An 18,917-nucleotide genomic window follows, 5' to 3' on the forward strand; every position below is an offset into this window, starting at 1 on the left:
ATCAGTCTACACTCAATCAGCAGTAAAGTGATGGAAGGTGTCATCAACAGTGCTATCAAGCAGCTCCTGCTCAACAATTGTGCCACCCAATCTGGATTCCACCAGGGTTTGACCTCAACTCCTGACCTCATTCCAGCCTGGGTTCAAACATGGAACAAAAGAGTTGAATTCCAGAGGGCGAGGTGAGAGGGGCAGCCCTTGGCATCAAGGCCCATGCTTCACAGCACCAGTGACCTGGCTTCAATTCCAATCTTGGACGGATGGTATGGAGTTTGCATGTTCTCTTCCCTGTGTCTGCGTGGGTTTCCTCCCGGTGCTCCGGTGTCCACCTACAATCCAAAGACGTGCAGGCTAGACGAATTGGCCATGCTAAATTGCCCATTGTTTTCAGGGATATATAGGTTAGTCAGGGTAAATACAGGGTAAGGGAATGGGTCTCGGTGGGTTACTCTTTAGAGGGTCAGTGTGGACTTATTGGGCTGAAGGGCTTGTTTCCGCGCTGTCATGCTTCTAATCTTCTAATCTAAAGGCCGCTTTCAACTAAGTGTGACATCAAGAAGCCCTAGCAAAACTGGAATCGATGTGAATCGGAGAAAACTCTGGTTATAGTCAGATCCGGCACGTGGGTGGTAGTTGTGGTTGTCTGAAATCAGTCATCTTAATTCCAGGAGTTCCTTCGGGTATGTCCTGTGCCCCAACCATCTTCATTAATTAACCTCCCTCCATCATAAGGACAGAAGTCTGGATGTTTGTTGTTGATTACACAAAGTTCAGCACCGTTTACGACTCAGACTGAAGCAGTGCATGTTCAAATGCAACAAGATCTGGAAGAGGTGGCACAATGGCTCAATGGTTAGCACTGTTCCCTCACAGCACCAGAGACCTGGGTTCGATTCCCGACTGTGTGGGGTTTTCACATTCTCCATGTGTCTGCATGGATTTCCTCTGGGTACTCCGGTTCCCTTCCACAATCCAAAGACGGGCAGGTCTGGTGAACTGGCCGTGCTAAATTGCCCATAGGTTAGGTACAGTGGTCAGTAGAATGGTTCTGGGTGGGTTACTCTTCGGAGGGTCGGTGTGGACTTGTTGGGCAGAAGGGCCTGTTTCCACGCTGTAGGGAATCTAATCTAATGTCCAGACATGGGCTGACAAGTAGCAAGTAACATTTGTGCCTCAAGTTCCAGGCAATGACCACTTCCAACAACAGAAATCGAACCATTGCCTCCTGACAGACAATGGCACTATTATTGCTGAAGCCCCTGTCATTGACCAGAAACTCAACTGGACTCATCACATTAACACAGTGGCTACAATTGCAGGTTGGAGGCTAGGAATCCTGCAGCATGTAACACAATCCTTGACTCCCCAAAGACTGTCCACCATCTAGAAGAGACACATCGGGAGTGTGATGGAATACTCCTCACTTGTCTGGATGGGTGCATCTCCAACAATGTTCAAGAAGCTTGACACCATCCAGGACAAAGCAGCCCATTTGATTGGCACTATGTCCACAAACATCCACTCCCTCCACTGACGCTCAGTAACGTCGGTGTGTACCATTTACAAGAGGCGCTGCGGAAATTCACCCATGATTCTCAGACAGCACCTTCCAAACCCACAACCAGTTCCATTTTGAAGGACAAAGAGTATGTGGGAACACAACCACCTGCATGTTCACCACTCCGCCATCCTGACTCAGAAACTTAGAACATGGAACATTCCAGCAGAGTACAGGCCCTTCGGCCCTCGATGTTGCGCTGACCTGTGAAACCAATCTGAAACCCATCTAACCTACACTATTCTATTCTTGTCCGTATGCCCTTAAAGTTGGCGAGTCGACTACTGTTGCAGGCAGTGTGTTCCACGCCTCCGCTACCAAGTAAAGAAACTACCTCTGACATCTATTCTATATCTATCACCTCTCAATTTAAAGCTATGTCCTCTCATGCTAGCCATCACCATCCGAGGAAAAACGCTCTTACAGTCCACCCTATCTAACCCTCTGATTTATATGTCTCAATTAAGTCACCTTTCAACCTTCTCTCCAATGAAAACACCCTCAAGTCCCTCAGTCTTAAAGCTATGTCCTCTCATGCTAGCCATCACCATCCGAGGAAAAAGGCTCTTACAGTCCACTCTATCTAACCCTCTGATTTATATGTCTCAATTAAGTCACCTTTCAACCTTCTCTCTAATGAAAACACCCTCAAGTCCCTCAGCCTTTCCTCGTAAGACCTTCCCTCCATACCAGGCAACGTCTTAGTAAATCTCCTCCTGAAACCTTTCCAAAGCTTCCATATCCTTCCTATAATGCGGTGACCAGAACTGTACACAATACTCCAAATGTGGCCACACCAGAGTTGTGTACAGCTGCAGTATGACTTCATGGCTCCGAAACATGATCCCTCTACCAATAAAAGCTAACACACTGCCTCCTTAACAACCCTATCAACCTGGATGGCAACTTTCAAGGATCTACATACCTGGATACCGAGATCTGTCTGCTCATTTACACTACCAAGAATCTTACCATTAGTCCAGTACTCTGCATTCCTGTTACTCCTTCCAACATGAATTACCTCACACTTTACTGCATTAAACTCCATTTGCCACCTCTCAGCTCAGCTCTGCAGCTTAATCCATGTTCCTGTGTAACCCACAGCATCCTTTGTCACTATCCACAACTCCACCGACCTTCGTGTCACCTGCAAATGTACTAACCTATCCTTCTATGCCCTCATCCAGGTCATTTATAAAAATTACAAACAGCAGTGGACCCAAAGTGATCCCTGCGGTACACCACTAGTAACTGAACTCCAAGATGAACCTTTCCCATCAACCACCACCCTCTGTCTTTCAGCTAGCCAATTTCTGATCCAAACCACTAAATCATCCTCAATCCCATGCCTCCGTATTTTGTGCAGCAGCCTTCCAGTGGGGATCTTTATCAAACACCTTACTGAAATCCATATACACCACATCAACTGCTTTACCCTCATCCACCTGTTTGGTCACCTTCTCAAAGAACTCAATAAGGTTTGTGAGGCATGACCTACCCTTCACAAAAGCATGCTGACTATCCCTAATCAACTTATTTCTTTCGAGATGATTATAAATCCTATCTCTTATAACCCTTTCCAACACTTTACCCACAACTGAAGGAAGGCTGACAGGTCTACGATTACCAGGGTTGTCTCTACTCCCCTTGAATAAGAGAACAACATTCCCTATTCTCCAGCCTTCTGGCACAATTCCTGTGGACAATGATGACATAAAGATCAAAGCCAAAGGCTCGGCAATCTCCTCCCTGGCTTCCCAAAGAATCCTAGGATAAATCCCATCTGGCTCAGAAGACTTATTCCTGGTCCTTCTGTCTCTTGACAAAGTCCTGGAACACCCTCCCTAACAGCATTGTGAATCTACCTACAGCACGTGGACTATAACAGTTCAGGAAGACAGTTGAGCACCCACCACCTCAAAGGGGCAGCTGGGGATGGGCAATAAATGGTATCTCAGGCACATCCTGGGAATGAAAGAAAACTACTTGACTAACAGTCAGGAGCTTTAGCATTTCCACAGAGTATGACAGGGTCTGCACACTGCCTGACATATTGGGTGAGTTCTGTCTGCAAAGCATCTGTCAGGTTTATCTCAAAGGCCGACAATAATACAATTGGAAATGAGTTTGCTTTTCCACACACCATTTCCTCACAACAACTTTTTCGCCTACGCAGGTCAGTAAGGAACCTATTTGATGGGGTCCCCTGGCCAGTGGGATCTCTGATCAGGTTGTGTTTGCTGAAGTATCCATGCTGTGCTTTTAGGAGATCTCTTTAACCCCAGTAGGCTGCATGCAATGGACCCCACTGCCTCCAGCAAAGTATCGAGTTGCTACCTCAGCTTTCTGACCTGAAAGCCCCAGTACGATTCCACTTCCATGATGGCCCTGTCCACAGCTCCTTAAGCTTTCCTCTCTCTGAACCTTGAGGAGAGAGTGAGGTCTGCAGATGCTGGAGATCAGAGCTGAAAATGTGTTGCTGGAAAAGCGCAGCAGGTCAGGCAGCATCCAGGGAACAGGAGAATCGACTTCCTGAAGAAGGGCTTATGCCCGAAACGTCGATTCTCCTGTTCCCTGGATGCTGCCTGACCTGCTGCACTGTTCCAGCAACACATTTTCAGCTCTGTGAACCTTCACCATGCTCAATGGCTGCAGCAAGGGGCAGTGACTGACCAACTGGTGCTGATGTTACTATCGATTCAGTGTATCTCTGAATCCTCCCCTTGGAATCATTATCTGATTGGTCCCATTGACAAAATCTGGATGGAACAATTTGTATTTGGAGAAGTGTCACCAACATTGACACCAAGACCAGGGCTTGGTTCTACTTTGCAATGCTATTTTGATTTCTCCTGGTGCACACATGGTCCATTTCTGCCAAAGAGGAACAAGAATCTGATTCTGATAGGTTTCTGCTAAACAATTTCATTTCCTCTATTGTGCAACTTTATTTTGCCAAGGTAAGGGCATCTCTCACCGGTACAAACCAGTCTCTCTCCTCCATCTCTAGCGTGTGACTGCTGATGTCCCCATTACATCAGAAGGACAATAAGACATTAGCGCAGAAGTAGGCCATTTGGCCCTTCAAGTCTGCTCCACCATTCGGTGAGATCATGGCTGATCTGATAATCCTCAACTCCACTTGGAGTCATCAAGATCTACAGCCCGTGAGAAAGGGACTTCAGCCGACCACATCTGTGCCAGTGAAAAACGAGCACCAAACTGTTCTAATCCGTGTCTTTCCACCATAATTCTTAATTCACTTACAGATTTAAAATCTATCTCACCTTGAATATAGTGAATAACATAGCCTCAATATCACCTGTGGTAAAGAGTTGTACATCACGATCCCATTGCATCGTTACGCCATTCAGAAGAGATTTACCAGGATGTTGCTGGAAATGTAGGTTTTGAGAGGCTGGATAGGCTGGGACTTTTCTCACTGCAGCATAGGAGGTTAAGGGGTGACCTTTATAGAGGTTTATAAAATCATGAGGGGTATAGATGAGGTGACTAGCAGGTGAATAGGATGGGAGGTTTCAAGACAAGGGGTATATTTTTAAGGTGAGAGAAGAAAGATTTTTGAAAAGACACGATCAATTTTTTTCTTTTTACACAGTGGTTCATGTGTGGAATGAACATCCAGAGGAAGTGGTGGATACGGCTACAGTTACTACATTTAAAAGATTTTTCGATAAGTACATGAGTAAGAAATGTTTGGAGGGATATGGACCAAGTGCGGGCATTAGGGACTAGTTTAATTTGGGATTATGTTCGTCATGGACTGGTTAGATGGAAGGGTCTGTTTCTGTGCGGTATGACTCTACTCCACACTAGAGTTGGACATCCTGTCACCCTTGTAGTCTGTTGACTCCCTTGCAAGTCACTGACAATGGAGCAGGGTTCATTTTTGAGCCTCTGAAAGTCGCTGATTTTGGTGAACAGACTATTCTTGAGCAAGTAGATGCCTTTGATACATTCTGAGGTGTGAGAATGGGATGGGGGACATCTGAACGGATTCGGCTCTGAGAGTGATGAGGGTCTCCCTCTTCAGGTGTTAGTGGATGAACAGGTGCTGGAGACAGACAGATCCTGCATAATGTGTCCTCCATTTCAGACCAGCCTGATGGATTGGCGATGGCATCAGGACCATGGGGCTGTAGGAGAAACCGGCGGATCCATGGTGAATGGATGTATGACTCCAGCACAACACAGCAGGTGAGAACAATACTGCTCAGCTAAGTCCTGAGTTGCCAGTGTTGTTGTTATTAATGTGAAGGAAAACCTCCAAAGCCAAGTGCTTTTCTCCTTGTTTGCTGAGGTAAGGTGATGACTCCCATCTGTAGAGAGGGACGCTCCTCAGTAATGTGACCTTTTGTGTCTAACCTTCAGTACATAAAGGGTTTGTACAGAGACCTCAGCTGCATAGGGAACCTGGCTTGTCCTGAACCTGTTTAGCAAGGACCATCCTGACCAGCCTCATTCCAAACCTGCTATTGGATAGACTGAGTTTGTCATGGGCTGGTTAGTGGCTTCTTGTCTTCCTGAGAAGACGCAATACAGAGGTTAGGTGTCCTAGGCAAAAGCATGACAGTGAAATGGTGAGGTTATGCACTTTTGGCAGGAAGACTAAAGGAGCTGAATGTTAAATAAATGGGGGTGGGGGGGCAAGCGGGAGGGGGAAGACTGCAGAAAGCTATGAAGGATTTTGGGGGAGGTGATGGCTTAGTGGTATTATCACCAGGCTATTAATCCAAACTGAGTGTCTGGGGACCTGGGTACAAACCTTGCCACAGCAGATGGTGGAACTTGAATTCAATAAAAAGCTAGAATTAAGAGTTTGATGACCATGGAACTGTTGTCAGAAAAAAACAATCTGTTTCACTAATATCCTTTAGGGAAGAAATCTGTTGTCCTTACCTGGTCTAGCCTACATGTGACTCTAGACCCACAACAATGTGGTTGACTCTGAACTGTCCTCTGGGCAATTAGGGATGGGCAGTAAATACTGCCCTAAGCAGCGATGCCCTCATCCTGTGACTTCTGTTGGTTCACAAATTGTTGTCTGATTGTTCACAAAATTTGGAATATCCAATGAAATTAAAGTGAATCTTTTGTGGCGAGTTGATTCTGAAAGTGATCCTTGTGATTACACCAGAGCCACAGTGACAGAAGTGATTTGTCAAAGACAATGAATTTGAAGTTTGCAAGATGGTTTAATGTTTGGTTAAAATGTTGAGCGATTCATTCATTCAATGTACATGCCACACTGCGTTTTTAATTTGAATTACTTATTTTGGTCAAATTTCTCCACCAACGCTAACATTGGTGTTGTAATCTGCATGTGAGTTGATGCCCATTTTTGGGTATGATATGTCATGGGTTCAAAGGTTAACTTTGTGCATCTTGATTTATGATACCTGGGCAAGTTTCCATGTTGTTGGGTAAAGGCCAGTGTTGGAACAATACTGGGGAGGTGTGGCTCAGACCCTGGCTAATTCTGGAGGACGACTACACTGCTGTAACTAGAGTGTTGTCATGAACCGGGTTATATCCAGGAGGGAATAGAATTGGCTGAAGATCGGAACCTGAGATGGTAGGAGGAAGTTAAGGTGGGTCATCAACGCGACACTGCTGGTTGAAGGTGGTTGCAAAGCTTTCAGCCTTGTATTTTAATAACAGAGGGACAGGAGCAGGGAGTTCAACCTGTCGGGCCTTACTCTGCCATGTCATTAAATCATTGACCAATTGTCCACCACAGTGCCAGTTTGTTTGTTTAATTGAAATGAAATTCCCCAGTTGCTTATAGGACTTGATTGTATCTCTGGATCGTTTGTTCATGCTTTGAGGTGAGTGGTTCTATAACATCAGCAATTCAGTATCTGGTGTGTGTCCAGCTCTCTGTCTGTCTCTCTCTCTTTCTCTGTTTCTCTGTCTGTCTCTCTTGCTTGTGTCCAGCTCTCTGTCTCTCTCTGTCTGTCTGTCTATCTGTCTCTGATTTTCTCCGGCTGCCTGACACACACACTTTCTCTCCACCTCGCTCTCTCATTCATGTTTGTCTCTCTCACCCCTCCTAGCTGTCTGACTCTCTATCCATCCTATCCCACTGCCCCCCAGCCGCCTCCCACTCTGGCTGTGCTGCTCACTGTGCTCACTACTGTTACTGTTTCCCCCCAGATGGATGTGGGCTGTCAGTGCGACTCTGAAGTTAACACAGTATCAGGTGACTACGGTCCTCTGTTTGACACCCAGTTGCAAGTCAGAGACAGACTCTCCTGTGGTAAGGGAATGCTCCTCTCTATGTCTGTCTCTTTCCCCTATCCACTGCAGTCAACTGAACACTACACATCAGGCACAAGGGAACGGGCGACTGGATTGGAAGGGGTCCAGAGGTCATGGGGGCTCAGGGCAGGAGAGAAAGAAGAGAGAGAGAGACCTCTTGCTGAGAATGGGAGAATTTAGGTGTGTGGAGGGAACACTGAGGGTTCCAGTGGGAGAACCCAGAGGTTTGAGGTAGGATCTAGTGGTGGGAGTGGGGAGTGTAGAGAGTAAGGCATGGGATAGATTTACATTTGTGGATCTTTTCGGAGGGAGGTTCCAGGGAGGGGAGTCCGTGGTGAAGGGGGACGGTCTGTCTGAAATAATGTGATTTATAGGATTTTGAAAGAAGCATCAAAATTCCCACTATTTATCCTTTTGGCCCTTTGTTTGCCACAGATTGCCTGCAGTTCCTGATTGATGCAAACATACACTTGATTCCACCTATCCATTGCTCTCCCTGTCTGGCCATTGGCTCAGTTTGATCCTCTATTCCACTTCCTTGGCTCCATGAGTTGCAGACTTGAAAGAATCTGGCAGAATACTGTCTCACCTGGCCACGGCCAGATTTGGACAGATCCCCACTGTGTCTTTCCCAACTGTTAAAAATAATTATCTGTTTGATCCCATTCCCCTCTCTCAGTGCAGAAAGAGGCCATCCAGCCGATCAAGTCTGCACTGACGCTCCAAAGGGCATCCCACCCATACCCACCCCTATCTTACCCCCCATAACCTTGTATTTATCATGACTAACCCACCAGGCCTGTACATCATCAGATACTAATGGGCAATTTAGCAAGGCCAATATGGGAGGAAACCGGAGCACCCGACAGAAACCCACACAGACGGTCACCCAAGAGTCCCCGGTGCTGTGAGGCAGCAGTGTTAACCACTGTGCCGCCCATATTACAAACGCTTTTTAATATGTACCCACCACCATTTCAGTCGGTACATTTCATGTCATCAGTGTTTTTAAAATTAAAAACCTTCTCCTCTCCTCTGGACCTTTTCCCAATGATCAGAAATTGATATCCTCTGATTACTGACCGTTCTGTTACAGGAAATAGTAAGCCCTTATTTACTGTCAAAAGCTTCCTGCAAAACGTTTGCGTCAGTATTTACAGTGGAGAAAGATGTGGAAGCTAGGGAACTCAAAATAAATAGTGATGTCTTGAAAAGAGTCCACAATACAGAAAAGGTGGTGCTGGAGGTCATAAAGGTAGATACATCCCTGGGACCTGATCAAGTGTATCCCAGGACATTGAGGGAAGCTAGGGAAGAATTGCAGAGCCCCTAGCAGAGAACTTTGTAGCCACGAGTGAGGTGTCAGAAGTCTGGAGGGTGGGTAATGCTGTGTCGTTGTTTGAGAAGTTGCAAGGCAAAACCAGGGAACTACAGACCAGTGAGTCTAACGTCAGTGTGTTTAAGTCGTTCGACAGGATTCTGAGAGACAGGATCTATATGAATTTGGAAAGGCAAGGATTGATTAGGGATAGTCAACATGGCTTTGTGCATGTCTAACAAAATTTTAGTTTTTTTTTTGAGATCACACGAGAAGGTAGACGAAGGAAGAGCAGTAGACATTGTCTACATTGGATTTAGCAAGGCCTTCAACAAGGTTCCATGTTGTAGTCTGGTTAGTAAGGTTAGGTTACATGTGAACCAGGGAGAGCTAGCCAACTGGATACAAAATTGGCTTGATGGTAGGAGACAGAGGGTGATGGTGGAGGGTTGTTGCTCAGACTAGAAGCCTGTGACCAGCGGTGTGCCACAAGGATTGGTGCTAGGTCCACTGATGTTCATTGTTTAAATAAATAATTTCAATGAGGATATAGGAGGCATTGTTTGTAAATTTGCAAATGACATCAAAGATATCTAAGAGTACAATGATGTACAATGATCAACTGGGTGAGGGAGCTGAGGAATGGCAAATGACGTTCAATTTAGACACTGCAAGGTGTTGTGTTTTGGTAAGACAAATCAGGCCAGGACTTCCACAGTTAATGATAGGGCCTTGAACAGTGTCAGAAAGACCCAGGGGTGCAGGTTCATAGTTCCTTGGAAGTGGCATCACAGCTGGGGTAGAAGGCATTTGACACACTTTCTTTCATCGGTCAGAGTACTGAATATAGGAGTTGGGACTTTGTTAGATCTGTACCAGATATTGGTAAGACCACATCTGGAGTATTGTGGACAATTCTGGTCACCCTGCTAATAGGAAGGATGCTATTAAACTGGAAAAGGTGTAAAAAAGATTTTACAAGCATGTTACCAAGACTGGGGGTTTGAGTTATAAGGAGGTTGAATAGGCTGGGACTTTTTCTCATGGAGCATAGGAGGCTGAGAGATGATCTTAGAGGTTTATAAAATCATGAGGGGCGTGGATAAGGTGAATAGCCAAGGTCTTGTCCCCAGTGTAGGGGAGTCCAAAACTAGAGGGCTTAGGTTTAAGATGAGAGTGGAAAGATTTAAAGGGACCTGCAGGGAAACTTGTTCACACAGAGGGTGGTGCATGTATGAAATGAGCTGCCAGAGGAAATGGTGGAAGTGGGTACAATGGTAACATTTAGACAAGGTACATGGATAGGAAAGGTTTCGAGGGATATGGGGTAAAGGCAGGCACATGGAACTAGTTCAGTTTCGGAAACCAGGTTGACGTGGATAAATTGGGCTGAAGGGTCTGTTTCTGTGCTGTATATTTCTAACTCCTTGCCTGGGGTTAGAAACATTATCCATACCCTCTTGAGGATGTTTTAAACCCCTTTACTGTACCCTTTGTCACCATGGAAAAGCGCAGTAGGTCAGGCAGCATCCAAGGAGCAGGGGAATCGACATTTCGGGCATGAGCCCTTCCGAAATGTCGATTCTCCTGCTTCTTGGATGCTGCCTGACATGCTGCACTTTTCCAGCAATAAAGTTTCGGCTCTGATCTCCAGCATCTGCAGTCCTCACTTTCTCCTTTGTCACCATCCCTTTTTTAAATTTGATTTTCTCAATCTTCCTTGACAGCCATACTGAGGACGATGGGAACAATGAGACAAACAAATTTTGGGAATTGGGACATGGAAATCAAGCAGAGCCCATAACAGAGTTGGCCAATGCCAGTAGATCACAGCATTGATGTCTTTATCTCCAGATGTCGCTGATGCTGTTGAAAAGCCACTCACTGGGAAACTGAGGAAGAGGAACGGACTCCAGACGTGGCAACAAGAGGCAACGAGAGAGTGGCCAGGACGAAGCCACTCAGACTGGTTCCAAAGTCAGAGGGTGGGCCCCAAGGCAAGGGCCAGATACGTGAAGCAGTGGCTTCGAATGCTGGAGGTCAGTGAAGGTCAAACTTCCATTTACTACCTCATGTTTTCATCATTGGGATACAGCTCCCCCCTACGTGCCTCGTTCCTCATTGGGGCCGCACCTCACCTGTACGCATACTGCTGGGGGTAAGGTTCCTCCCTATGCGCATTGTCCCTGGCTGGGGGGATGGTACAGCTTCTCCCCCCCCCCCCTCCCAGTGCCCCCCTCTCCTCCCTTCCCACACCCCCCAATGCGCCAGCTCTCTTTGGTGGGCAGAGCTACAATGGGCACTTAAAGCAGAACTTTATTAGATACATTCAAGGCTTTTGAGGGGAGTGAGGTAGAAAGTATGGGGGTACTTGCCTGGACTCAGGAGAGGTGCCCTAAGACTGGAGAATTGCAAACATTAAAGCCTTTTCCAGAAAGGTTAAAATGATAACCCCAGCCATTAAGGACAAGTTTGACTTCGGTAGAGTGGAAACTTCTAGAAGCTATTATTTAGGTCGGAATGAGTGTTCACGTTTGCAAAAAATGGTTTGTTTAGGGAGAGTCAGCACTTATTTCTAAAGGGGAAATCTTGTTTGACCAACTTGCTGGAGTCTTTTGAAGAGAGAACAGGCTCGATGTGGATTGATATGTTTTATGTGACTTTTCTGAAGGCATTTGCTAAGAGCCATACTATATAGACCTTGAGGAAAGTTGCAGGCCACTGAATAAAAAGGACAGTTGCAAAGTGGATTTAAAAAAAACTGGCAGAGTGATATGAAATAGAGAATGGTGTACAATGGATATTTTTCAGGCTGGAGGAAGGTTTGTAATGGAGTTTCCCAGAGATTGGTATTAAGGGCTCGTGTTTTTTCTGATATAGATTAATGACCTGGATCTGGTGTGCAGGGGACAATATGCCTTTGCAAACTTTGTTTAAACTTGGAAGAACTTTATTGAATGTGGAACTCCAAAAGGACATTGACAAGTTGATGGAGTGGGTGAACATGTGGCACAGTGTTTAGCACTGCTACCTCACAGCGCCAGAGACCCGGGTTCAATTCCCACCTCAGGTGACTGTGTGGAGTTTGCGCATTCTCCCCGTGACTGTGTGGGTTCCCTCCGGGTGCTCCGGTTTCCTCCCACAGTCCAAAAATGTGCAGGTCAGGTGAACTGGCCATGCTAAATTGCCCGTAGTGTTAGGTGCAGGGGTAAACATAGGGGAATGGGTCTGGTTGGGTGTGCTTCGGCGGGTCGGTGTGGACTTGTTGGGCCGAAGGGCCTGTTTCCACACTGTAAGTAATCTAATCTAATCTAATGAAGTTCAATGCAGAGATGTATCAGGTGAAGCACTTTGGTCAGGAGAATATTGAAAGAGAATATAAAATAGGTGGTCCAATTTTGAAGAGGGTATGGGAGCAGAGGAACGTCTGTCTGTGTGTGTGTCTGTGAATGTAACTGAGGGTTACAGGACAGCTGGTGTGAGGAGTCAATACAGCATAATGTATTTAGCTTTATTAATCGGGGCAAGAGCAGGGAGATGATACTAAAACTGTACAACTTCTGGAGAATGAGTATTGTGGACAGTTGTTGGCCCCTTCTTTGTTGGAAAGATGTGAATGTGCTGGGAGTGTGGGAATAGAAATGGTTTGCAAGAATAATTCCAGAAATGCAGAACTTCAGTTAGAATCCCTACAGTGTGGAAACAGGCCCTTCAGCTCAACAAGTCCACACCAACCCTTCGGAGAATATCCAACTCAAACCCGTTCCCCTACCCTGTTAGTCTACTTTTTACCCCTGACTACACCTAACCTACGCATCTCTGAACATTATGGTCAATTTAATGTGGCCAATTCACCTAATCTGCACGTCTTTGCACTGTGGGAGGAAACCAGAGCACGTGGAGGAAACCCACACAGACCCAGAGAAATGTGCAAACTCCACACCCGAGGCTGGAATTGAACGCAGGTTGCTGGTGCTGTGAGACAACATTGCTCACCACTGAGCCACCTTGCCGCCCTTGTGAGGACAGATTGGAGTTGGCACTGTTGTCGAGATGAGATCTGACTGAAGTTTTCAAAGTCACAAGCGGGTTAGAGAGAGTAGATAGGGAGAAGCTATTCCCCCTCGCAAAAGAAACAAGAACAAAAAGGCATAGATTAAAAGTGATGTGCAAATGAAGCAAGGGTGATGTGAGGGGGGAAAAGAAACATTTTCACACGGTGAGTAGTTAGGGTCTGGAATGCACCCTCTGGAAAAGTGGAGGCAGGTTCCATTGAGATATTCTTAAAGGGCAGTATATTGTTTGGTATGCAGGCTTATAGGGAAAAAGCAGGAGATTGGGACTAAGTAACAAAAACAGTCCAGGAATAATGGGCCAATTGGCATCTTTGTGTTGTAAAAATTCTGTGATTATAGAGTCAGACTTGTAAAGCATGGGAACAACAGACCTTACAGTCCATATCATCCATGATAACCTGATTTTCCTAAACTGATTCAGTCCGATTTACCTGAATATGGCCCGATCCCTCTTAAACCCTTCCTATTCACGTACCCATCCAGATGCCTTTTAAATGTTCTAACTGTACCAGCCTAGACCACCACCTCTGGCAGCCCATTCCGCACACACACCACTCTCTGTGTGAAATAGTTGCCCCTTAGGTCTCTTTTATATCTTTCCCCTCTCACCCTGAACCTATGCCCTTTAGTTATGGGCTCATCCCAACCCAGGGAAAAGACCTTGTCTATTTACCCTGTCCATGCCCCTCATGATTTTATAAACCTCTATAAGGTCACCCCTCAGCCTCCGATGCTCCAGGAAAAAACAGCCTCAGCCTATTCAGCCTCTCCCTATAACTCAAACACTCCAACCCTGGCAACATCCTTGTAAATCTTTTCTGAACCCTTTCAAGTTTCACAACATCTTTCCTATAGCAGGGAGACCAGAATGCAGTATTCCATAAGTGGCTTCACCAATGTCCTGTACAGTGCAACATGACATCCCAGCTCCTACAGTTGACGCACTGACCAATAAAGGCAAGTGTACCAAATGCCTTCCACACCCTATCTACCTACAACTCCCCTTTCAGAGAACTATGTGCCCGCACCCCTAAGTCTCTTTGTTCAGCAACACTCCCTAGGATCTTACCATTAAGTATATACGTCCTGACCTGATTTGCCTTTCTAAAATGTAACATCTCACATTTATCTAAATTAAACTCCATCTACCAATCCTCAGTCCATTGGCCCATTTGTGGGTGGCATGGTGGCACAGTGGTTAGCACTGTTACCTCACAGCGCCAGAGACCCGGGTTCAATTTCTGCTTCAGGAGACTCTGTGTGGAGTTTGCACATTCTCCCCGTGTCTGCCTGGGTTTCCTCCGGGTGCTCCGGTTTCCTCCCACAATCCAAAAATGTGCAGGTTAGGTGAATTGGCCATGCTAAATTGCCCGTAGTGTTAGGTGAAGGGGTAAATGTAGGGGAATGGGTCTGGGTGGGTTGCGCTTCGGTGGGTCGGTGTGGACTTGTCAGGCCGAAGGGCCTGTTTCCACACTGTAAGTAATCTAATCTGTTCACTCTGAGATTAGCACCTTCACTGGCCAGTACACTGCCAAGTTGGTGTCATCTGCAAACTTACTAACCATACGTCCTACATTCACATCCAAAATCAGTTATATAAGAAAGGGATTCCAAAGGGACATCTTAATGATGGAGTAGAAATTGGGAGCTAAGGTCTTGGCTTCATGGCTGGGAACTGGGTTCTGAGGGCTGCAATTGGGACTGAGACCCAATTAGTGCATCCTTTGAAGTAACGAAAGAGTATGGACATGGGGAATATGGCAAAAAAAAGCATTTGGACTCTTAAGGCCAGCAACAGGTGCTGAGGTGTTTGGCTGAGGGCTGAGCTAAGACCTTATGGAGACAAGAGGAATAGCAGAATATCACACGCTAACCTGTTAACAGGGGTTAAAAGCAATTACTCAGATCAGGTAAACGGTGGAAGGTGTCCCACACGAACCATTTGTTTTACAGAAACTATTTGAAATCATGAATTAGAAGCCGTTTCAAACTTTGCTGATGAGATGATGATACAGGTTTCAACGTGGTAGTTTTTCTAAGAATAGGTCATGTGACCCCACTTTCTTCCCTTTGGGAGTGGTTAGCCTGAGGAATTCACTACCACAGCAAACAGTTGAGGTCAAATGTTGTACGCCTTCAAGGAGGAGTTGGGTATAGCAATTGGGGCTAATGGGGATCAAAGGATATGGGTGAAAATCAGGAACAGGCGATTGAGTTGAATGATCAGTCATGATCATAATGAATGGCAGAGTGAACCGGAAAGGCCGAATGGTATATTCCTGTTCCTGTTTTCTGTGTTACTTAAGTAATCTGGCTGACTTGCTGATGTTGAACTATATATAGTCTTTGCACATATATAAGGGGAGGTGATTTTGCCATTTAGAAATTCAAACTTCACTGGGACCAGGGAGGAATCTGTTGATCCCATCTAATTTCATCAACATAACAGAACAGACTTGAGGGGTAGCTCGTTAGCATTTCTGCGTGGATCTAAGACCTATATGATTTACGTTGACATGGAGGTGGGTTTTGAGAGCGGGTCCACGGGATGCAATTTGTAGGGTCAGGTTACAGACTTTCCAAAAGAGATTCTTAAAACTCTCAGACCAGTCAGTCTACCAGGATAAGTGTGTGTGAGAGAGAGAGAGAGAACACAGCGAGAGGCAGCCAGTTTCTACAGCACATTGTGCTGGAATGTGCCTGGGAGCTCAAACCCTGATTTGAAAAGACCAGTTCCTGGGGATTTAGAACGAGACTAGAGGATTTGTCTAACTCCCAACTAGAGGCAAAAGCTGCAGGAAAAACAAGTCATTCCAAGAGAATTGAATATTGCCTTAAAACAATAATTAGTCAATGTTGTCAGTTCTGGTTAGTTGTGGGGGGAGGCTGAGTATGGAAGATAGTAGACAGAGAGGATACAATGGGTGGTAAGGACAACACAGGAGAACTAGGTTGGTCAGAGAGGGAGAGGGGGTACAAGGGACAGTAGGCACAGGGAGAAGTGAGGCAGGAATGAAATTTTAGGGACAGGCGGGTATCAGACAATGGGTTTGGAAGGAAAAAGGAGGGAAGGGACATAGAACGAGAGAAAGGAAGGGCGATATAAGCTGGGATTGGATTGTCCAGATGAGGTCAGGGGAACTGTTGGTTTAATGGCATTTCCTTGAACCTCTGCCAATGCTTAATTTTTCCCAACAGCCCAAACAGAAGCTTAGCAAGAGAGGAACAACCACACTGGAAATGGCTACAGGACTTGACAGGCTGTGAGTAGAGATGTTTGTGTATTACAGCACAACAGAAGGCAACATGTCTGTGCAGACTGTTCCAAAGAATTGTTCATTTAGCCCCAGGCCCCCTGCAGCCTTCCACATTAGTCAGTAAGGAACAAAAAGGCTCCCAATGATAAATGTGGCCTTGAGATTCCTTATTTTTGGAGTTTTCGGGGTAACACTGGGGTCAACACTCTTTGAGATGTAGTTCCAAATTGGGAGCAGTTGGGGGGGTGGCTGGCTGTAAACCCTGACTTCCTGCAACAGACAGCACCTCACTTGACTTCATGGGGCAGAAAGAGGGTGCCAGCGATAAACCTCGAATGCCACTGGTTGGAGCTGGAGTTTTCCCAGTAACCACTGATTTGAGGATGTTAGAACATTACGTCACCATGTAATGAAGTGGTCGTCTTTTGACCCTTACAGTCTTTTAACCCAGACGTCGATCACATTGGAAAATAGTCAAGGGTCCACACTGGGCAGCAGGTTAGATCATAGTGCCCAGTGATCCCGGAAGCATGGATGGGCACAGGAACAGGTGAGTGCTCTATTGCCCCTTGTACATCCTCTGTCCTACCTTTACAGCCACACTCTCTGTATCCACCATCGACCAACCAGGTGGAAAGACAATAAAGAAACTGCAGCCAGAGTCTTACATGGGAGCCAGTATGTGTATGTTATTGAGGCTCTAGTGCTGCCAACTCAGTTTTGAGTGGGTACAAACTGGCACATGTTCAGTATTAATTGATCAATTAGTTTGATACCTCTCCTTGCTTAGGGTAATGCTCACTGTGTTGTGAATTTTCAGGCTACACCATCCATCCCCTCCTTCCATGGGGAGCAGATTGCCTTGTACTGGTTCCACCCTGCCTCTCCTCCCTGTGGTTGTGGCCATCGTTCTGTCACTGGTGCTTGTGCTGCTGGCTGTAGTCCTCCTCGTTTTTCCCATTGTGATCCAGGAGTGTAACTGGCACCGGAGAAATACCTTTCTACCGTTTCACTTCGCGCTGTCCTACCTTAATGGCCCCCCACCAACGTAACCTCTGCAGAACCTGGGACCTCTCGCTCTTCACCCAGAGGCTGATGACTGCATTGACTGAGGAACCCACTCTTAATGGTGACCATTGCGACTTGAGCTGGCCAACTATCCACCTGCTGGATCCCAAAATGAGCCAACCTGTTCAGTGAACGTCCAGCACAGGGTCAGATTGGAACCAGTTTGAAACTGATGGATTGGAGCCAAGTTGAGGCCAAGAGCTGGGATTGAGGCCGGCAAGGTTGGAATCTGGGAATGTCGTGCTTTGTTCCTTGCATCATCGAGATTGGCTGAAGAGCTAGCCGTTTCCACCATGTCATGTCTTGTGTCTGTTTTTGTATCTATTCTTGTATCTATTCTCTCTCCTCTGTGCATTGATGCAAAATGGTTCTTGTGGAGTAACTATTTTCTCTTTGAAGCCAAACCACCCCCCCCTCCCAAAGAATAACAAACCTCATGACCCACTTTACAGCCTGAGTGTGGCTCCCTCCAGAGTAATATTTCCCAAATGCTGTTCAGAGTGATGCTCCCACAGTCACAATGTGGGTGGATAGGCAATGTGAGTCCATTTGCATGGAGTGACACTCAACTGTGAAGGAGTCCATGGTGTTGAGACTGACCCCCTTTTTTTTTCCTTTATGTAGGGAGGTGGTGCTCTCTATTCTCCAGCAGCTTGACCCCTGGGATCGATTTGGTATTCCTGCCCCATGTTACTGTTGGGTGATGTGCCCCAGGAAGGGTTGAGGGGAGCTGCTGCTAATCAAGGGTCAGTGTCTCCCATTCAAACAGAGGAGTTTGTCAGCTGGACAGACTGGAGGAGAGGAAGAGGTCAATGTGAAAAATTGCACAACTCTCAGATGGGGCAAGAAATGAAGTGACAGGAGGAATCAGTGTGTAACAGCAAAGATAAGATAATGAGGTATTTGTGTGTGGATGTGATACAACGTGTGGCCTGGTTTAATCAGAATGTTTTAAGGCTTGAAGACTCCAAGGGAGATGTTGATTCAACTCCCGTGGTCTGTGGGCCAATGTGGAAATGATGATGGGACAGATAGAAGCCATTTGGCCCATCAAGTCCACACCAACCCTCTGAACAGCATCCCATCCCATCCTCTCCCTGTAAGCCCACATTTACCATGGCTAAGTGGAGAAGTCTTGTACCCTCTGGGCCGAATGGCTGCCATCTGTGCTGTGACCATTCTAGGATCCAATGGGTAGGTTGAGATTGGGTTAGACTGAAGACAGGAGCTGAGTGATGTCTGTGTGCTGGGGTGAGGTGGTTTTTGATGTCTGAGTGGCTAGGCAAGGAGAGTTGTGGGTAGGGATGTCTCAGCAGGGTGGTGTGGATTAAGGGTAACCATTTAAGGATGGGTGATTG

The 18,917-nt window shown here is 46.3% G+C and overlaps 1 protein-coding gene across 1 annotated transcript in view; it reads left to right on the forward strand.

Annotated features, from left to right (window-relative positions):
• The window catches only part of LOC122542877 (nesprin-2-like), a 56,266-nt gene extending 37,349 nt beyond the window's left edge, over window positions 1-18,917 (forward strand). Inside the window, exons 8-12 of the mRNA XM_043680989.1 lie at window positions 5,676-5,776; window positions 7,736-7,838; window positions 11,013-11,197; window positions 16,433-16,497; window positions 17,312-18,917. Of these exons, the coding sequence (XP_043536924.1) occupies window positions 5,676-5,776; window positions 7,736-7,838; window positions 11,013-11,197; window positions 16,433-16,497; window positions 17,312-17,543 (686 nt within the window). The 3' untranslated portion in view covers window positions 17,544-18,917. The remainder of the gene's footprint in view (window positions 1-5,675; window positions 5,777-7,735; window positions 7,839-11,012; window positions 11,198-16,432; window positions 16,498-17,311) is intronic.

Source organism: Chiloscyllium plagiosum, chromosome 41, assembly GCF_004010195.1.
Source record: "Chiloscyllium plagiosum isolate BGI_BamShark_2017 chromosome 41, ASM401019v2, whole genome shotgun sequence".
Classification (NCBI taxonomy): domain Eukaryota; kingdom Metazoa; phylum Chordata; class Chondrichthyes; order Orectolobiformes; family Hemiscylliidae; genus Chiloscyllium; species Chiloscyllium plagiosum.